Consider the following 20467-nt stretch of genomic DNA (forward strand, 5'->3'; position numbering starts at 1 on the left):
CATTTATTAGACACAAAAGATATCCATACTAAACATTAGAAGGGTACTCGAAAAACCTTCACATTCGGACTTAGACCACCTTAGTGCCTATTTCCCTCCGCCCCCCAACTGTGCGCAGTGCATTCCAATACCTATATTGGATTGCAGCAAGCAAATTGATCCCTTGTAGTCTGCAATATTTTGTGTTTTAAGTTGTAAACCTCAAGTTACTGCAAGGCTCCCCTCACAATGAATGAGACCATCGTTACAACTTTGTCGTCGATAAACCTGGGTGAAACCCAAATGAAACAGTGACATATTCCTCGCGACGAGGTTTGCACGCATTGATTGTCGGAGGCAGGACCACGTGTTTATGAATTGACAGGTTACAGAGATATATACAAGTATCCATCGTAGATGAGATGGTCTTTCTCTTGTCCATTTTACAGTGTTAATGTTTTATAATTTTATAAATTTTTTGTTTATTAATTAGTTTGAAGTAATTAAAAAGGGTAAAGTCGTCTGTTTGTTATTATATTTTTTTACTCAAGGGAATGTTTGAAAGTGAATTAAAATGTAAGGAGGTATTATTGTACTATCTCAAACGTAAGGTGATTTTGTGAAAACTCGATAAACCTCAGGAGGTGTTAGTGTAATTAACTCCTTTACAATTACACAATCTTTATCTTACACAATAATCAAACCCTTACCATCACACAGTAATTAAACTCTTACCATCACACAATTTTTATCATACGTTCTATTATGACTAAAACCCTAATTAACTGCTTTCATAGAGAAAAACAAGTTCCTTTTTACTAATAGATGGTCTATTTTGAAGTTTTAGAGTGAAAAACTTGTACACGAAGATAAAGTACTGGGGGTGTATGGATCAATTTAAGCAACTTCGAGTGTTAAAAAATGTAGCCACTAATAATATTATGGCTCTTGAAGATGATTATAAATGCTTTGATTGATACGTTGATATTTCTTTTTCTTTAAAAATATATTTGTCGATCTATTTTTCTATTTATATTTGCTTATTATTCTCCTATGTAATCAACGACTTCAATGAACTGGAAGACTTCAGATAACACAAAAGGTTCTTATTCTTTCTGTTTGTTTGTTTGTTAAGATTTTTTTTTCCTATTTGCATTCGCTTATTATTCTTCTATGTATTCATCGACTTCAATGAATTGGAAGACTTCAGATTCTTTTTCTTTCTGTTTGTTTGTTTCTTAAGTTTTTCTTATATGCATATATGTAGATAAGTGGCAATAAGCATCAGAAAGATAATAACTTTAATTCAAAGAAATAACTTTGATTTTAAAGGTAATATCTTTATTTCAAACCGCATGAGTACTAACTAGTTTACAAGAGGTTCGAATAGTAAAGACAGGAGATGGGTCAGAGTCCCTTTCTCTTGGTCACCAAATCCATCTCCATCTTGGTAAAGGCTGTGCGCCACTCGATCGAGCCATATTTGTGGCAGTGTTGCTGAACGATGACAGAAAAGGCACTTGGTTTGTTGTGAAGCATTTTCCATTTATTTTCTTCCATGCCTTATCTATCATGCCCTTAGTGTTCTTCCTATCATTTTCACTTCTCTCATGTACCATAGGATTGATGAAGGAGAATCCCCCCTCTCTTGCTCGGCCTGTTAATCATTTCGTTAATTATGTCATGATTAGGATTTTTGCTTAATTTCTTCCTATTGTAAAGAATGAACAAAAGATAGAAGAAGAATACCGCGGAAGTTCCCAAATCATTGGTGAGGCGAATGATGAGAGAGATATTATACAAAAGATCTTCGTTCTTGGGGAGAAAATCAGCCATCTCTCTGGTTCCCTCATGAGTTGTAGACAAAAATGTGTGAACCAAAAGCACTGAAACTGATGATGAAGTGCACCCATTTCTTAGGTACTCTTCAAGGATAGGTGTATGGCTCTTATTGTACCACTCTGCCTCCACCAATAATGCTTTACAAAAATCTGCCCACTAAGAAACAGAAATAATTTTTTTAACTATAAATATATACATAAAATTCAAAGCAAACAAAAAAGAAGAAATGTTATGGCAATCTAAAAATGTTATCTGCAATTAACCAATATAAAAATATACAAAGAATTTACACCTCGGAAAGTACAGGATGACCTTTTCAAAGTGCAAATAACAGCTAAAAAACCAAAGCAAAACCGGGTTAGGTTGAGTACCACTTTGGTCAAATGAGGTAATCTAGGATCCAATCATTCTCCTCCTCAATTTCATGAGCAATTACACAAGTAGTGTTGCAGAGTACTTTAACTACAACATTAATGGAAGAAGCTTAGAAATATATGTATAACTCACACCATATTTGCTGTTAAGAGATTGATCTAGGAAATCATACTTCCAAATATTTGGTTTGTAATTGGCAGATCGTCTTTGATTAGTCAAGTAAGAGGCTTTGGGTTCGAGTTTCATCTAGTTTTGAAGAATTTGCTGCTCATGATCAGCTTGCAAGTACTGTAAACTCCATAGTGAAGACTTAGTCTGATGTACAAGAAGCCCGAGATATTTGGGATATCAAATGAATCTCCGGAGGGGTGGGTTATATAGGCAAAGGTACTGGAAACTCCACACTGTGTTTACTGGTCATTATTAGTCATGGGTACTGTTTATATCATTCACAATAGTTCACCCGGAAAACGAGAAAAATATCAATGAGTACATGATATCAAGGGGATGGAAAAAATGGTGGAGAGAATCCTACTCCCTCCTTTACGTTTCATATATATGAAATGTTTGCTTTAAATCAGATCAACTCAGTTATGAGATGCTTTGATATGTTGCAAAACCTACATCTGAAAGGAGAAAGTTTCAGCCATCCGCTTAGATATATATTTGACATTTTCGCAAGAAACTACTCTAATTAGGTTAAAAGATTGAACTCAGGCGCACATTAGAGTGAGCGCTTTAAATAACTATTATGATTTACATATGTCATTGTTTTAATTCACAAAAAGATGATTGAGCTTGAATACAAAAAGATTAGACACATTAACCTGAACAACCTAGTCTAACTCACACATATATTTCATCATAACCAAAATCAAGTTGAATTCTAATTTGGCTCCCGGAGATTCTAGTACAGAAAAATCAAACAACAAATTCGAATCCCATAACAAGCAAAACTTTGCTTTTCCAATTAATGTCGGGCTAATGATATTTCATTTAGTGACAAATTCAAAATTTTAATGATGGGTGGTCTTAATATTAAAGCTCAACCAAAAAAAAAAAAAAAAGACAAAAATAATATTGAAAAAATAAACGACAAACTACAACTTTTTTTATTCATAATCTTTGCACAACAACATTACAAACTGTAAAGACTAATTTATCCACGACTAACTAAACCACAAACTTCTTGCTGCTATTTATTTCCAACTATATGAGTACTAGTTTACAAGAGGTTGGAATAGTAAAGATAGGATGTGGGTCCGAGGCCCTTTCTCTTGGTCACCAAACCCATCTCCGTCTTTGTAAAGGCTGTGCGCCACACGTGCCATGTTTGTGGCATTGTTCATGAATGATGACAGAAAAGGCACTTGGTTTGTTGTGAAGCATTTTCCATTTACTTTCTTCCATGCATTGTCTATCATGCCCTTAATGTTCTTCCTAGCTATTTCTTCAGAGGCATTCACTTCTCTCATGTAACATACGATTGATGAAGGAGAATCCCCTCTCTCTTGTTCAGCCTGTTAATCATTTCATTAATTATGTCGTGATTAGAATTTTTGCTTAGTTTTTTTTTTCGGCCGTAAATAATGAAAGAAAGAACGAAGATTACCGCAGAAGTTCCCAAATCATTGTTGAGGCGAACAATGAGAGAGAGATTATACAAAAGATCTTCATTCTTGTGAAGAAAATCAGCCATCTCTTTGGTTCCCTCATGAGTTATAGAGAAAAATGAGTGAACCAAAAGTATTGAAACTGATGATGAATTGCATCCATTTCTTAGGTACTCTTCAAGGGTTGGTATATGGCTCTTATTATACCACTCTGCCTCCACCAATAATGCTTTACAAAAATCTGCCCACTAAGAATCAGACAAATAAGTTCAGCTATAAATATATATACACACATAAAAATCAAAGCAAATAAAAAAAGAGAACTGTTATTGGCAATCTAAAAATGTTATCTGCACTCATCCGTTATAAAAATGTAATGGAGAATTTACGCTTTGGCAAGTGTAGGATGATCTTTCCAAAGTGCCAATAACAGCAAAAAAACAAAACAAAACAGGCTTAGGTTGCGTACCACTTTGGTCAATTGAGGTAGTACTTGGTTCCAACCATTCTCCTTCTCAATTTCATGAGCAATTTCACAAGTAGTGTTGTAGAGTACTTGGAAACACATCTTCATACACTCTGGAAGCTGCTCAGTTTCCCTAGAATCCCACCTGATCAATTCAAGAAATCTTTTAAAATTTTGTATCAACAATTGTCGTTTATGGAATTTGAACTCACAACTTCCTCCAAAAATGTCAAAACTAGACATTTGGGATTTGAAAATTAAATAACTGACCTATCAACAGCATTGGTGAAGTGCTTTAGCTCTTCCTCTGAGCCATAAATATCATAGACGTCGTCTATGATCAGTACTAAGTTGATGACTTTGGTAAGACATATTCTAAAAGATGAGTATTCAGGCTCGAAAGCTACTCCCACAGCACATGCGAAACATTCAACCAGTCTATCTCTTGCAAATTTCAAGTTGTCTGCGATGCCCAGATTTGCCCACCACCTTAAATGACACATTAAAATCATTATGAGGGTCGTGGGAGTGGTTGAGAATACTGTGTCAAAATACGGAGAGAGAATCTCCCTCACACTCACATAGTCACATGCATTAGGCCAGCACGATGGTCACATGCCACTCACATGCATTAAGTCCTTCTAAATAAGACTATCCTTTTCATAACATAGACTTTCCTCACATCCTCCCCCTTCTCTCTCCCCCACCCCCCAAATAGATTACTTTGATGACATTCTGTATTAATGACGCAACATCATGTGTTTTATTGTCTTAAAGAGTTTCCTCACATCCCCCCATAGGTTACTTTGATGACATTATGTATTAATGACGTAACATCATGTGTTTTATTGTTTTCACATGCATCGTATCATTAGTTCAAGAATAAATTGAAGTAGTGGTCCCTCAACTTTAATTAAATCGAAGCAATGGTCCCTCAACTAAAAATTCATTACCATTGGTCCTTCAACTCAAAATGTGTAGCTATGGTCCTTTTCATCAATTTCATCATAATTTTATCAAAATAAGTTATGTTGGAAGGACCATTGCTACAATTGGGTTAAAGTTAAGGGACCATTGCTCCAATTGGGTTAAAGTTGAGGGACCATTTCTCTAGTTGCATTAAAGTTTAGGAACCATAGCTGCACATTTTGATGAGTTGAGGGACTGATAGTAATAGATTTATAGTTGAGGGATAATTGCTCCAATTGAGTTAAATTTAAGGGACCATTGCTACAATTTACTCTTAGGTCAAAATGTCGTCATCATAATAAATATATAGAAATAACATGGGGTGTACTATCCCCACATCCCTTTTTACTTCTCACACACCATCTTAATTTTAGGCCTCAGGTCGAAAAAATTGAAGAAGACAAATGATATAAATTAATAAGGGGTGTATGAGAAGTAAAAATGGGTGTGAGGATACGACACCCCTAAATAAATTAAGAAGAAGACGAATGATGTTTTTTTTTTTTTTTTTGCCTTACTTGGATGCTTCCCTTAAGTCTTTTTGGAGTTGGGCCTGAACCATGTTGAAATTAAGCTTTGCTAATTCGAGTAACGTGGCGTTGACGCGACAAATGTCTTTTTCATAGGCGTTGATTTGCCATTTGACATCAAACCACTGCACTCTGCGGTGTGATGGAAGCTCCAGGGAATGAACTACGTCCCTGGAAAGGTTACTGTCCGGATAACAAATATGACCACTATCTCTGAGAGCTAGCGTCAAGGAAGCTTTCGCCTCATCTAAAATATCTTCACCTTCGAAACCCAGGTTTGAGGCCTCGAAAAGTTCCAGCATTCCTTTCAAATGCGCGAAATGGTGGTTCTCTAATGTGCCCTTTTCATCCATGAATCTACCAAATATATCTGGGTTTCACACCACAAATAATCAGTTAACCAATAAGAGTTCTTTAATTATAAGATAAAATTATGGAAATGATTTAGAAGTGATTAGGTCTAAACGCATGGCTAATCATTATTTACCTTGTGAAACTTTATAGCCATGCTGCCTGAGGATCTTGAAGTGTAATGCAGTACCATAGAGATCGTCTCTTGTGCCGAGATTGTCGCTTTCGATAGCTGCAATGCTGTCTAGGGCTTCCTTGATTTCCTTTTCGAAGTGGTTCGCCAGGCCTAGTTTTCGGACGCTGTCAATGAGCTCCAACTTAGCCACTAAATCCTTTGTTTCAGCAGATATATAAATCTTAACTTCTTCTATTAACTTCTCAGACAGCTTCCGATACTCATCTCCCTGCACTCAGTTTATAATAAAATAATTAAGACAATTCACGTTAATTAAGCTTTAGACTTTAACTACAACATTAATGGAAGAAGCTTAATTAGAAACATATATAACTCACATCGTATTTGCTGATAAGAGATTGATCTAGGAAATCATTCTTCCAAATATTTGGTTTGTAATTTGCAGATCGTCTTTGATTAATCAAGTAAGAGGCTTTAGGTTCTGGTTTCATTTGGTTTTGAAGAATTTTCTGCTCATGATCAGCATGCAAGTGAACTCTAAACTCCATAGTGAATACCTAATTTGGTGTACAAGAAGCTAGAGATGTTTGGGATACAAGAAGCTAGAGGTTTTTGGGATATCAAATGAATCTCCGGAGGGGTGGGTTATATAGGCAAAGTTAGTGTATACTCCACACGTCTACTGGTCAATATTTGTAATGGGCAATGCATGTTTATAGCTTTTCACGTTTCTCGTGGAAAACGACAAAAATATCAATGCGTGGATGAGATATATGGTTCTTCAGTTCTTCTGACAACTACAGGGTCGTCTCTAAGACTTTTGGAAGCTCTGTGCGAAATTTATAAAAGATTCTTCTTTAATATAGTTTTTCAAAAAAATAAGGACAATATATTGAAGGTTCCGGCGTTGCATGTTTATAGCTTTGCCCATCACGAGAATAGAAGGTTCCAAAATTATTCTCGAATCTATAAACATGCATTGCCCATCACGCCGGCTTTCTATTCTCGAATCTCCTGTTTTTAAGAACCTTCTAAAATTCGGAAGCATGTGCAGTACACCTTTTACACAACCCAACGCCGCCTCTGAACTCGCACATATGTCATCGTAACCAAAGCCAAGTTGAATTCTAAATTAAATCTAGGAGATTCGAGAATAGAAAAATCAAACAACAAATTTGAATCCGAGGAAGCAAAAGTCTACTATTCCAATTAAAGTCGGGACAATGATATGTCAGTCCAAGTTCTAAGAATCTGGCCCTACTAGAAAACAAAATTCAAATTAATTAAAAAAATATGTGCATGCATGTCCAAGAGATATGTGATGAGTCAGTTACGGGGTTAATTAGCTAGTAATAAGAGTTGGTAAAGTGATGAGCAAGAGTAGGCTATAAATTCAAATCGTTGCAAATAATGATGAATATAAATAAACTAACCCTCCTTTATAATCAGAAAAACAGAAAATAATTAAAAGTACGTGATTAGTGAGTAAGGGAGGATTGAAAGGAACTTCTCGCATTTCACTACATGTAGTGTGTCGTGTCTTCAGTTTTTATCGTCGTGCATCTTCGTTTGTTCTTCCTTCACAGCTGGTTGAAAGAATCTTCATATTCAATCAAGTAATGATTATTTATTTTTATTTTTATTCATTGGATAATTTTTTGGCTTGTGCGTTAAGAAGAGAAGAATAGCTTTTTGTTGGTCACTAGGGGAAGCTGGGCTTTTACATTTTTCCCGGTCAATCGTCTCTTCGAAAAACTCTGGAAATGGTCCCGTTCCTCTCCAAAACATACGTAATTGTAGCCGATGTGCCACTGTCTTAAATCGTTGGATTACTATAATGATTAAGATGTGATAGAATCTCGGTACATGCACCAAACTTAAATATAGAAACTCGGGTTCTGAATGTTGGGACATGCAATAGAAATTCAGGTTCTGAATGGGGGAGTGTATATCTCAAAAAACATAATTAATATTTCTGGAAATAACGTTTCATCGCAGTAACGAAAAATAATCATGCATATACATTATAGTATGAGTTCGATTATCACCGGTTCCCTTTCCAATAACTATTAACTATTTAACCCACTAACATATCGTTCTACTAAAAAAATTCTCGTTTATGACTCGTTGATCCAAGCCCTTGCATTTCTTAGGAAGTATTTTAAATGCTTCTTCAAGAACCACCTACATTTATATTAATAATTTCAATGTGTCCTAATAGAAAATCTTTTACTATAATTGTTTCTGAGGGTAAGTGTTTTATAATAAAGTAGTTACATATGAGCTCTTATATTTAAGTTCATAATATATAGATGTAATACACTAAGTAACAATGTGATTATCACTCTAAAAAAATTCAGTAATGTGGTAGAAATAAGATCGATACCAAATACTAATTTAAATTGATTTCCAATTACACCCCAAGCTTTTCCCTTTTGGGTTTTTACATTGTATGACGCCATTAAACGACACGTCGCCTAAATGACGTCAAGAAAATCAAAAGTTGTTAGCTGTCGTCTTCGTGGTCCAATGATCATTCACTCACGTACCCGTAAGTCGTCGTTTTGCCGGGCCAGTCTTCCCTGTCAAACTTGCGTGTCGCGTGGGATTTGTGATCGGCATTGCGAGGGGGTCCGCATTGGGACTGGTGATGGGATCGTAACACTCATGCCTCACAGATTGTTTAGCATGATCAAAATACGGACGGCAAATTGCATGTCGTACAATTAATAAAATTTCGTTTTTTTCAAGGTAGCTTTTGTCGTACAATTAATGAAATTTCGTTTTTTTGAAGGTAGCTTTAAGTCACATGTCGTACGATTAAAGAAATTTCGTTTTTTTAAATAAGCTTTAATGAAAATTTATCAGCAATATTTATTTTAATGAAAAATTATATTTTTACATTAAAAAATTAATTTTGTTATTATTCATCTTACTTTTTATTTTGTCCTTATCGTTAAAATTTAAAGTTTTCAAACCTTTTTCATTAGTTTTTTTTTTTTTTCAAATATCTATCCAATTATATAATAACATCTAACATATCCTACCATATCCTCGCCACATTAAAAACTCTTTCCTACCACAGAATTTGACTGAAGAGGTGTAGGCAAAGGGGTCGTTGAGGGGGGTACGAAAGGTGCAGTTGCACAGGACTCCAAATTTGAAAGGGCTCCCAAAATTTTTATCATCTAATATTTATATGTAATAATATTCTATATTTAAAATTGCTTTTGTTATGAAATAATGTTCTATATTCAAAAATTGATTTTGTTAGCCCTTTAAAATCTCATCCTACACTCCTTATAAGCATAATTTTTTTTTTCATTTCTAAATATAAAAATTTAGAGTACAATAAGATATTTTGAGTGCTAATAATACATCATAAAAGACGGTATTTTTTCAATATTATTATATAACAATATTACATATTCAAGTGAAACTTTAAAGTTAAGAGTTTTTTAAGCTTGTTTTCTTGTTTGGTTGTTTAAGATTGAACTGCTTTTGATTATTTAGTGAACGTTATGTTTGTAGCTCTTTTTACTTATTATTAATGACATTTTTAAATTTGCAATCAGTGAGTGCTAAACTTTATTTTGGTTTAAATGATTGTTTTCTAGCATCAATACATTATCTTACATTTTTTAAGACTATCGTAAGGAGGGGTGCTTTTATAAATTTCGCACAGGACCCCCAAAATCTCAGAGACGACCCTGGGTGTAGGCTTTAATTATTTATCAAAATTTTTCCTTAAATTAATTAAAGGGAGCCTTATATATGAAGACAAAAAAAATATGTAATATTTCAAGAAACTTCATTAGTTTTTAAACATTTTTTTTTTTAGGAATGATATTATCTACACTAAGGAGAGGGGGTGGGCTTAGCTTCACAATGAGCTAGCAATAATGTGGTTCAAATTCGCCTTTGGCAAGAATCGAAACTCACTTACAGGTGAAGAGAAATATCACTAGACCGTAGTATTAAGGGTTGGTTTGAGGTTGTGATGCTTTAAAAAAAGAAAAAAAAAGAAAAAGAGCTTATTAAAAAATCTAGAGCATTAAATATGTTTGGTAAAACAAAACAAAAAAGTGTTTTTTTAGAAAACTACTGTCAATGAAAGTAGAAAAGCATAAACAAGGTCTATCATACTTCTAAAAATAGTGTTTTTTTTTTCTTTTCAAAACATAGTAATCAATGCTCATTTAATAAAATTTTCAAATGGCAAGATTACCCCCACATGTTTTACAAAATTACAATTTTTGTCCTACATTATTGTCTTTGACAATTTTTGAAAAGTACAACAATACCAATCTAGCCCTAAGTGCCTAATTTTTAAACATTTTAAGGAAAAACAAAAACACCTAAAGTCTAGCCCAAAAACAAGGAAACAATTTTTTAAGGGAAGTGTTATTGGCACACCAAAAATCTCATTCTAGACTCCTCACAAGTGTATTTTTCTTTCGTAATGTAGAAAGTTTGGAATATAGAATAAGATTTTTGGAGTGCCAACAACAATTTTTTTTTTCAAAATAGTAGTCATACCCCTAACAATTATATTATTTACCATAGCCAAGCCAACGCAACTTCAAAGAAATTAATGTGTCTCATCAGCTTAACTCATCTTCAACTATTTTTGCAAAATCACTTTCGAAACTATATATAGAATCAGTTTGTATCCTTTATTTCTAAAATCAGTCAAATCTGTCATCAATCATTTTTGCAGAATCAGTTTCAAATACATGCAGAATCAATTTTATATATTTTTTAGTAGAACCAGTTTCCTACCACAAAATTCGTTTGAGAAGGTGTAGACTTTAATTAGTAATTACGTGTCAAATTTTTTTCCTTAAATTAATTAACAATAATTAGAATACAAGTTAACATAAAATATCTATGAGGTGGCATGCACTTCATCATTTGGTAATCGAATTTGATACATAAATTTAGTGTCATTAGCATTACTTATAATAAAATGACTCCATCAATGAAATTTTTATGAGAATATGAGAATATTTCTGTTCATATTGGGGAAGTTTCCCTAACATAGCATAAAACAAAATCACCGCCCTGTATCTTGCAAGCATCGAATTTTTGTGGTGGATATATTTCTACATTTTTCCAAGTTCAAAAATACAATCCACATCCCCATAAACAAGATTTACTGATTTTCAGTCCTTTCTTCCTCTTTTTAGCAAAGACACAAACCATGTACGAACAACATAGGAGTAGAGTGGTCCTTTCGTGTGGGGTCATTTTTTCATGTCAATCTTGCGGTCAGTTTGATCAAACAGAGAGTCGAAGTCGAGCGCGTGGATTTGGGGATCGGCATTGCCAGGGGGTCCGCATTGGGACTGGTGCTGGAGACGGTGGCACTCTCTCTGCCTCATAAATTTTTTTGTGAGACTAGAACGCGGCCAGTACACGGACTTGGATCCTTCCCTAAGCCCAAGAAGAGGATCATTCTGATAAAGAATCTTAGACCGTTAGATGAAAATGATTATAATTATTATAATTTTAAAGGAATATCCATGTTTGTAGCCTTTAAATAAAAATCAAATAGTCCAAAATCCTTGGTCAGGAGGATCATCTCTGTATCCCATTACATTAAAAAATGTATCTTGCCACAGAATCCTACTGAGGAGGTGTAGACACTGTTCTAAAAATTCCCGTCTAGTTCCACTCAGTAGTACAGCTTAATAGTATTCATCTTCACTTGTAAGTGAGAGATCTTAGGTTCTATTCTCGCTAAAGGTGGATTTGAAGCACCTTATTGCTAGACTATTTTGAGACTAAGCCCACCCATCCCGTTATTGTAAATTTTCCCGCCCAGCGAGCGGTGCACCACATGGCATTGTACATTGGAGAGAAGTTTTTTTTTTTTTTTTTTCAAATGTCCTTCCAATTAAATAATGACATATACCTCCCCTTTATCCTTATCGAATTATAAAATCTCACTTGCACAGAATCTGATTAAGGAGGTATAGCTGCATGCATGGCCCCGCCTATGTTGCAACTCTCACTTATACATGAAATAGATAACTTTTATTTTGCATTTTATTTTCTAATAAAAATGAAAGAGACTTGTTGAATACTCGAATTAACACTCATTATATGATTGTTCCTCATGTTTTCAATATATTTTAATCCTTTATAACTTAAATGTCGTTTTATTTTGCAATTTAGGTAACCCAATACAATGATTTATTTTTAAATGTAAATGACACTTATTTATACAATATATAATAAATTAACTTAAATCCGTTTAGTCTGCCTAGACCCTGCCCAAGAAAAAAAATTATGTGAGGCTTTACTTGTTACTGGACAATACTGAATATCACTGCCATTTACTAAAGACATGCCACTTGGTAAGCATTAAGTACAATATTTGTCATAGATTTTATATTTAAAGTTTTCATAATAGAATTTTCTTTTAAATGGCTAAATAATATACACCATTAAATTTATCTATTGTCCCATTTTTTTTCCCTCAGCTAGGCATCTCCTTTTTCTTATCAGATTGCCAGCCGCTTATTGTCTTCTCCTCCCCTTACTTGGATAATTTTTTGGCTTGTGCGTTAAGAAGAGAGGAATGGCTTTTTGTTGGTCACTGGGGGAAGCTGGGCTTTACATTTTTCCCGGTCAATCGTCTCTTCGAAAAACTCTGGAAATGATCCCATTCCTCTCCAAAACATATGTAATTGTAGCTGCCTACCTGTACGTCCGTTTTGCGGGTCATTCTTCCCTTTCGAACTTGCGTGTCAATTTGAGCAAACATGGAGTTGAAGTCGATCACATGGGATTTGTGATCGGCATTGCGAGGGGGTCCGCATTGGGACTGCTGGTGCCGTGGTGGGATGGTAGCACTTATGATTTTTATGAGAATATGAGAATATTTCTGTTCATATTGGGGAAGTTTCCCGAACGTGGCATAAAACAAAATCACCGCCCAGTATCTTGCAAGCATCGAATTTTTGTGGTGGATATATTTCTACATTTTTCCAAGTTCAAAAATACAATCCACATCCCCATAAACAAGATTTATTGATATTCAGTCCTTTCTTCCTCTTTTTAGCAAAACACAAACCATGTACGAACAACATAGGAGTCGAGTAATCCTTTCGTGTCGGGTCATTTTTATCTGTCAATCTTGCGGTCAGTTTGATCAAACAGACAGTCGAAGTTGACCGCGTGGATTTGGTGATCGGCATTGCGAGGGGGTCCGCATTGGGACTGGTGGTGGAGATGGTCATGGTGGCACTCTGCCTCAAAAAAAATTTAATGAGACTAGAACGCCGACAGTACATTATTTGTTACTGTACTTAAAGAGAAGTGTTTTTTTAAGTGCCTCTCAATTTGTATATGACATTTGGCATGCCCCACCGTATCCCATTACATTAAAAAATGTATCTTGCCACATAATCCTACTAAGAAGGTGTAGGCACTGTTCTAAAAATTCCTGCCTAGTACCACTCAGTAGTACGGTTTAGTGTTATTCTTTTTCACTTGTAAATGAGAGGTCTTAGGTTCTATTCTTGCGCAAAAGCGAATTTGAAGCACATTATTACTAGACTATTTTGAGACTAAACCCACCCCTCCCCTTATTGTAAATTTCCCCGCCTAGAGCCTCGCCTATGTCGCAACTCTCACTTATACATGAAATAAATAACTTTTATTTTACATTTTATTTTTTAATAAAAATGAAAGAGACTTGTTGAATACTCGAATGAACACTTATTATATGATTGTTCCTCATGTTTTCAATATATTTTAATCCTTTATAACTTAAATGCCATTTTATTTTGCACTTTAGGTAACCCAATACAATGATGTATTTTTAAATGTAAACGACACTTATTTATACGAGAAAAATATCAATGAGTACGTGATATAAAGGGAATGGAAAAAATGGTGGAGAGAATCCTACTCCCTCTTTTACGTTTCATATATTTGAAATGTTTGCTTTAAATCAGATCAACTCAGTTATGAGATGCTTTGATATGTTGCAAAACCTACATCTGAAACGAGAAAGTTTCAGCCATCCGCTTAGATATATATTTGACATTTTCGCAAGAAACTACTCTAATTAGGTTAAAAGATTGAACTCGGGCACACATTAGAGTGAGCGCTTTAAATAACTATTCGGATTTACATATGTCATTGTTTTAATTCACAAAAAGATGATTGAGCTTGAATACAAAAAGATTAGACACATTAACCTGAACAACCTAGTCTAACTCACACATATATTTCATCGTAACCAAAATCAAGTTGAATTCTAATTTGGCTCCCGGAGATTCTAGTACAGAAAAATCAAACAACAAATTCGAATCCCATAATAAGCAAAACTTTGCTTTTCCAATTAATGTCGGGCCAATGATATTTCATTTAGTGACAAATTCAAAATTTTAATGATGGGTGGTCTTAATATAAAAGCTCAACAAAAAAAAAAAAAAAAAAAATAGAGAAAAATAATATTAAAAAAATAAACGACAAACTACAACTTTTTTTATTCATAATCTTTGCGCAACAACATTACAAACTGTAAAGACTAATTTATCCACGACGAACAAAACCACAAACTTCTTGCTGCTATTTATTTCCAACTATATGAGTACTAGTTTACAAGAGGTTGGAATAGTATAGATAGGATGTGGGTCCGAGGCCCTTTCTCTTGGTCGCCAAAACCATCTCCGTCTTTGTAAAGGCTGTGCGCCACACGTGCCATGTTTGTGGCATTGTTCATGAATGATGACAGAAAAGGCACTTGGTTTGTTGTGAAGCATTTTCCATTTACTTTCTTCCATGCATTGTCTATCATGCCCTTAATGTTCTTCCTAGCTATTTCTTCAGAGGTATTCACTTCTCTCATGTAACATACGATTGATGAAGGAGAATCCCCTCTCTCTTGTTCAGCCTGTTAATCATTTCATTAATTATGTCGTGATTAGAATTTTTGCTTAGTTTTTTTTTTTTCGGCCATAAATAATGAAAGAAAGAACGAAGATTACCGCAGAAGTTCCCAAATCATTGTTGAGGCGAACAATGAGGGAGAGATTATACAAAAGATCTTCATTCTTGTGAAGAAAATCAGCCATCTCTTTGGTTCCCTCATGAGTTATAAAGAAAAATGAGTGAACCAAAAGTATTGAAACTGATGATGAATTGCATCCATTTCTTAGGTACTCTTCAAGGGTTGGTATATGGCTCTTATTATACCACTCTGCCTCCACCAATAATGCTTTACAAAAATCTGCCCACTAAGAATCAGACAAATAAGTTCAGCTATAAATATATATACACACATAAAAATCAAAGCAAATAAAAAAAGAGAACTGTTATTGGCAATCTAAAAATGTTATCTGCACTTATCCGTTATAAAAATGTAATGGAGAATTTACGCTTTGGCAAGTGTAGGATGATCTTTCCAAAGTGCCAATAACAGCAAAAAAAAAAAAAAAAAAAACTAAACTGGCTTAGGTTGCGTACCACTTTGGTCAATTGAGGTAATACTTGGTTCCAACCATTCTCCTTCTCAATTTCATGAGCAATTTCACAAGTAGTGTTGTAGAGTACTTGGAAACACATCTTCATACACTCTGGAAGCTGCTCAGTTTCCCTAGAATCCCACCTGATCAATTCAAGAAATCTTCTAAAATTTTGTATCAACAATTGTCGTTTATGGAATTTGAACTCACAACTTCCTTCAAAAATGTCAAAACTCAACATTTGGGATTTGAAAATTAAATAACTAACCTATCAACAGCATTGGTGAAGTGCTTTAGCTCTTCCTCTGAGCCATAAATATCATAGACGTCGTCTATGATCAGTACTAAGTTGATGACTTTGGTCAGACATATTCTAAAAGATGAGTATTCAGGCTCGAAAGCTACTCCCACAGCACATGCGAAACATTCAACCAGTCTATCTCTTGCAAATTTCAAGTTGTCTGCGATGCCCAGATTTGCCCACCACCTTAAATGACACATTAAAATCATTACGAGGGTCGTGGGAATGGTTGAGAATACAGTGTCAAAATACGGAGAGAGAATCTCCCTCACACTCACATAGTCACATGCATTAGGCCAGCACGACGGTCACATGCCACTCACATGCATTAAGTCCTTCTAAATAAGACTATCCTTTTCATAACATAGACTTTCCTCACATCCTCCCCCCTCTCTCTCCCCCACCCCCCAAATAGATTAATTTGATGACATTCTGTATTAATGACGTAACATCATGTGTTTTATTGTCGTAGAGAGTTTCCTCACATCCCCCCATAGGTTACTTTGATGACATTATGTATTACTGACGTAGAATCATGTGTTTTATTGTTTTCACATGCATCGTATCATTAGTTCAAGAGTAAATTAAAGTAGTGGTTCCTCAACTTTAATTAAATCGAAACAATGGTCCCTCAACTAAAAATTCATTACCATTGGTCCCTCAACTCATCAAAATGTGTAGCTATGGTCATTTTCGTCAATTTCATCATAATTTTATCAAAATAAGTTATGTTGGAATGACCATTGCTACAATTGGGATCCCTCAACTCATCAAAACGTGTAGCTATGGTCCATTTTGTCAACTTCGTCATAATTTTGTCAAAATGAGTTATGTTGGAAGGACTATTGCTACAATTGGGTTAAAGTTGAAAGACCATTGCTCCAATTGGGCTAAAGTTGAGGGACCATTTCTCTAGTTGCATTAAAGTTTAGGGACCATAGCTGCACATTTTGATGAGTTGAGGGACCGATAGTAATGGATTTATAGTTGAGGGATCATTGCTCCAATTGAGTTAAATTTAAGGGACCATTGCTACAATTTACTCTTAGTTCAAAATGTCATCATCATAATAAATATATACAAATAACATGGGGTGTGCTATCCCCACATCCATTTTTACTTCTCACACACCATCTTAATTTTAGGCCATCAGATCGAAAAATTTGAAGAAGACAAATGATATAAATTAATAAGGAGTGTATGAGAAGTAAAAATGGATGTGAGGATACGACACCCCTAAATAAATTAAGAAGAAGACGAATGATGTTTTTTTTTTTTTGTTTGCCTTACTTGGATGCTTCCCTTAAGTCTTTTTGGAGGTGGGCCTGAACCATGTTGAAATTAAGCTTTGCTAATTCGAGTAACGTGGCGTTGACGCGACAAATGTCTTTTTCATAGGCGTTGATTTGCCATTTGACATCAAACCACTGCACCCTGCGGTGTGATGGAAGCTCCAGGGAATGAATTACGTCCCTGGAAAGGTTACTGTCCGGATAACAAATATGACCACTATCTCTGAGAGCTAGCGTCAAGGAAGCTTTCGCCTCATCTAAAATATCTTCACCTTCGAAACCCAGGTTTGAGGCCTCGAAAAGTTCCAGCATTCCTTTCAAATGTGCGAAATGGTGGTTCTCTAATGTGCCCTTTTCATCCATGAATCTACCAAATATATCTGGGTTTCACACCACAAATAATCAGTTAACCAATAAGAGTTCTTTAATTATAAGATAAAATTATGGAAATGATTTAGAAGTGCTTAGGTCTAAACGCATGGCTAATCATTATTTACCTTGTGAAACTTTATAGCCATGCTGCCTGAGGATCTTGAAGTGTAATGCAGTACCATAGAGATCGTCTCTTGTGCCGAGATTGTCGCTTTCGATAGCTGCAATGCTGTCTAGGGCTTCCTTGATTTCCTTTTCGAAGTGGTTCGCCAGGCCTAGTTTTCGGACGCTGTCAATGAGCTCCAACTTAGCCACTAAATCCTTTGTTTCAGCAGATATATAAATCTTAACTTCTTCTATTAACTTCTCAGACAGCTTCCGATACTCATCTCCCTGCACTCAGTTTATAATAAAATAATTAAGACAATTCACGTTAATTAAGCTTTAGACTTTAACTACAACATTAATGGAAGAAGCTTAATTAGAAACATATATAACTCACATCGTATTTGCTGATAAGAGATTGATCTAGGAAATCATTCTTCCAAATATTTGGTTTGTAATTTGCAGATCGTCTTTGATTAATCAAGTAAGAGGCTTCAGATTCGGGTTTCATTTGGTTTTGAAGAATTTTCTGCTCATGATCAGCATGCAAGTGAACTTTAAACTCCATAGTGAATACCTAATTTGGTGTACAAGAAGCTAGAGATGTTTGGGATACAAGAAGCGAGAGGTTTTTGGGATATCAAATGAATCTCCGGAGGGGTGGGTTATATAGGCAAAGGTAGGGTATGCTCCACACGTCTAGTGGTCAATATTTGTAATGGGCAATGCATGTTTATAGCTTTTTCACGTTTCTCGTGGAAAACGACAAAAATATCAATGCGTGGATGAGATAGTTCTTCAGTTCTTCTTACAACTACAAGGTCGTCTCTAAAACTTTTGGAAGCTTTGTGCGAAATTTATAAAAGATTCTTCTTTAATATAGTTTTTCAAAAAAATAAGGACAATATATTGATTCGAGAAAGCAATAACTTAAATCAAGCAAACTTTAGGACTCATTGATTGTTAGTTTACAAATGTCATTAAATAATATGTAAAAGAACTACAAACATAATATTCACTAGATAATAAAAAACAATTCAATCTTAAACAACCAAACAAGAAAAAATAACTTCAAAAGCTGTAACTTTAAAATTTCACTTGAATATATAGCATTATTATATAATAAGATTGAAAAAATATCTTCTTTTAGACCAATTCACAATGGTGGGCTAAAAGCCAAATTACCTTCTTGGTTGCGGGGAATGGTGGTGGTGGCATCAATGGTGGTAGTAGTGGTGGTGGGAATGGCGATGGTGGCGGTAGTGGTAGTGATGGTTGTGACAATGATGGTAGTGATGACAATGGTGGAGGTTGTGGTGGCAATGGTTGTGGTAATTGTGGTGGCAATGGCGGCATCAATGGTGGTAATGATGGTAGTAGTGGTGGTGGCAATGATGGTGGTGGCGGTGGTGACAATGATGGTAGTGATGACAATGGTGAAGGTTATGGTTATGGCGGTGGTGGTGACAAAAATGGTGATTGTAGTGGTGATGATGGTGTAAGGTTAGTATTGTAGTGGCAGGTAGTAAAATTTACTTTATTCTCTAAGGGATAGAATGTGTGTGGAAGGCTAAACAATGTCATTTAAAAAAAATAATGAAGATATTACAAAAGTGAACTATTATTAGCACTTCAAAAATCTTATTCTACACTTCTCATAAGTGTATTTTTCTTTCTAATTATAGAAAGTTGGGAGTGCCAAATGAGATTTTTAGAATACTAATAATAACTCCCTTACAACGATTGAAAATAATTATTAAAGACCCAACTCTGCTTTTTATTAAAGCAGCTTTTAAAAGCAACCTACATGCTGCTTTTAAAAGCTGCTGTCTAGAACCCATTGGTTTTAAAATAAGTAGGATATTTTACTTTTACCAAACACTTTTTTACTGCCTAACTTTAAAGTTAAGCAAATTTTAGTGAAAAAAAGCAATACTAAACGGGCCTAACTCACACAAGGTCGTCTCCGACATTTTCGAGGACCCTGTGAGAATTTAATAAAAAGACTCTCTTTTAAAAATTAAAAAAAAATTAAAAAATGAAAAAAACTAATTTTTTGGACAATATTTTCCTACATAATTCAATATATCAAATTCAAACTTAATTAAAATTTGTATCTCACTCTTACAGTCTTACTAATTGAATAATCTCCAATTACCATGAAATTCTTCCGGTCCATCTACAAAAAAAAAAAAAACAAAAAACAAAAAACAAAAAAAAAGTAAGAAAAAAGCAGGACTAAAAGAGAGTTACTGAAAGACGCTTGTGTTTTTGGAATAAAATAGCACGAAAGTTAGTTTTTATTGCTAGAGAAAAGTGAAAGAAAGAAATACACTAGTTTTTTTTATTACCAAAGAGAATTGAAAAATTGATATATTTGGAAGCATGTGCAGTACACCTTTTACACAACTCAACGCCGCCTTTGAACTCGCACATATATCATTGTAACCAAAGCCAAGTTGAATTCTAAATTAAATCCAGGAGATTCGAGAATAGAAAAATCAAACAACAAATTTGAATCCGAGGAAGCAAAACTCAACTATTCCAATTAAAGTCGGGACAATGATATATCAGTCCAAGTTCTAAGAATCTAGCCCTACTAGAAAACAAAATTCAAATTAATTAAAAAAATATGTGCATGCATGTCCAAGAGA

The 20467-nt window shown here is 34.7% G+C and overlaps 3 protein-coding genes and 1 pseudogene across 6 annotated transcripts; 1 reads left to right on the forward strand and 3 right to left on the reverse strand.

Annotated features, from left to right (window-relative positions):
- Nucleotides 1-1183: 1183 nt before the first annotated feature.
- Nucleotides 1184-2617, reverse strand: LOC125480463 (annotated as a pseudogene).
- A 668-nt stretch (nt 2618-3285) lies between these two features.
- On the reverse strand, nt 3286-6890 carry LOC125480359 ((E,E)-alpha-farnesene synthase). 2 transcript variants are annotated; one of them, XM_048591101.1, is made up of 7 exons: nt 6639-6890; nt 6262-6529; nt 5763-6144; nt 4546-4764; nt 4303-4420; nt 3809-4057; nt 3286-3716 (listed from the first exon to the last, which is right to left on the reverse strand). In XM_048591101.1, the coding sequence occupies exons 1-7, from the start codon at nt 6807-6809 to the stop codon at nt 3417-3419; spliced, it is 1707 nt and encodes a 568-aa protein (XP_048447058.1). In that variant the 5' UTR covers nt 6810-6890; the 3' UTR covers nt 3286-3416. The 2 variants fall into 2 exon arrangements, with proteins under 2 accessions (XP_048447058.1, XP_048447057.1); XM_048591100.1 differs by having other exon boundaries at nt 4279-4420; nt 6639-6889.
- A 7851-nt stretch (nt 6891-14741) lies between these two features.
- Nucleotides 14742-18473, reverse strand: LOC125480327 ((E,E)-alpha-farnesene synthase-like). Of its 3 annotated transcripts, none has more exons than XM_048591002.1 (7): nt 18211-18473; nt 17834-18101; nt 17335-17716; nt 16012-16230; nt 15748-15886; nt 15267-15515; nt 14742-15172 (listed from the first exon to the last, which is right to left on the reverse strand). In XM_048591002.1, exons 1-7 carry the CDS (start codon nt 18379-18381, stop codon nt 14873-14875), a joined length of 1728 nt encoding a protein of 575 aa, XP_048446959.1. In that variant the 5' UTR covers nt 18382-18473; the 3' UTR covers nt 14742-14872. The 3 variants fall into 3 exon arrangements, with proteins under 3 accessions (XP_048446959.1, XP_048446958.1, XP_048446960.1); XM_048591001.1 differs by having other exon boundaries at nt 15745-15886; nt 18211-18469; XM_048591003.1 differs by lacking the exon at nt 16012-16230 and having other exon boundaries at nt 15745-15886; nt 18211-18468.
- Nucleotides 18474-18538: 65 nt separating this feature from the next.
- LOC125480464 (putative glycine-rich cell wall structural protein 1) lies at nt 18539-19329 on the forward strand. The gene is made up of 2 exons (XM_048591346.1): nt 18539-18544; nt 18964-19329. The coding sequence occupies exons 1-2, from the start codon at nt 18539-18541 to the stop codon at nt 19327-19329; spliced, it is 372 nt and encodes a 123-aa protein (XP_048447303.1).
- The last annotated feature ends 1138 nt before the right edge of the window (nt 19330-20467 follow it).

The sequence above is a fragment of a genome, unplaced genomic scaffold (assembly GCF_019419815.1).
Source record: "Pyrus x bretschneideri cultivar Hongxiangsu unplaced genomic scaffold, Pyrus_bretschneideri_v1 Contig33, whole genome shotgun sequence".
Taxonomy (NCBI): Eukaryota; Viridiplantae; Streptophyta; class Magnoliopsida; order Rosales; family Rosaceae; genus Pyrus; species Pyrus x bretschneideri.

What these genes read in the sequence shown, in the direction of transcription:
- LOC125480359 (XM_048591100.1), bottom strand. Translation starts at nt 6,809, where the DNA reads ATGGAGTTTAGAGTTCACTTGCATGCTGATCATGAGCAGAAAATTCTT. An exon ending in TGGCTATAAAGTTTCACAAG is followed by an intron (nt 6,145 to 6,261) that starts GTAAATAATGAT and finishes TGTGAAACCCAG; the next exon opens with ATATATTTGGTAGATTCATG. An exon ending in ATGATTTGGGAACTTCTGCG is followed by an intron (nt 3,717 to 3,808) that starts GTAATCTTCGTT and finishes AATGATTAACAG; the next exon opens with GCTGAACAAGAGAGAGGGGA.
- LOC125480327 (XM_048591001.1), bottom strand. Translation starts at nt 18,381, where the DNA reads ATGGAGTTTAAAGTTCACTTGCATGCTGATCATGAGCAGAAAATTCTT. An exon ending in TTCACCAATGCTGTTGATAG is followed by an intron (nt 15,887 to 16,011) that starts GTTAGTTATTTA and finishes TGAATTGATCAG; the next exon opens with GTGGGATTCTAGGGAAACTG. An exon ending in ATGATTTGGGAACTTCTGCG is followed by an intron (nt 15,173 to 15,266) that starts GTAATCTTCGTT and finishes AATGATTAACAG; the next exon opens with GCTGAACAAGAGAGAGGGGA.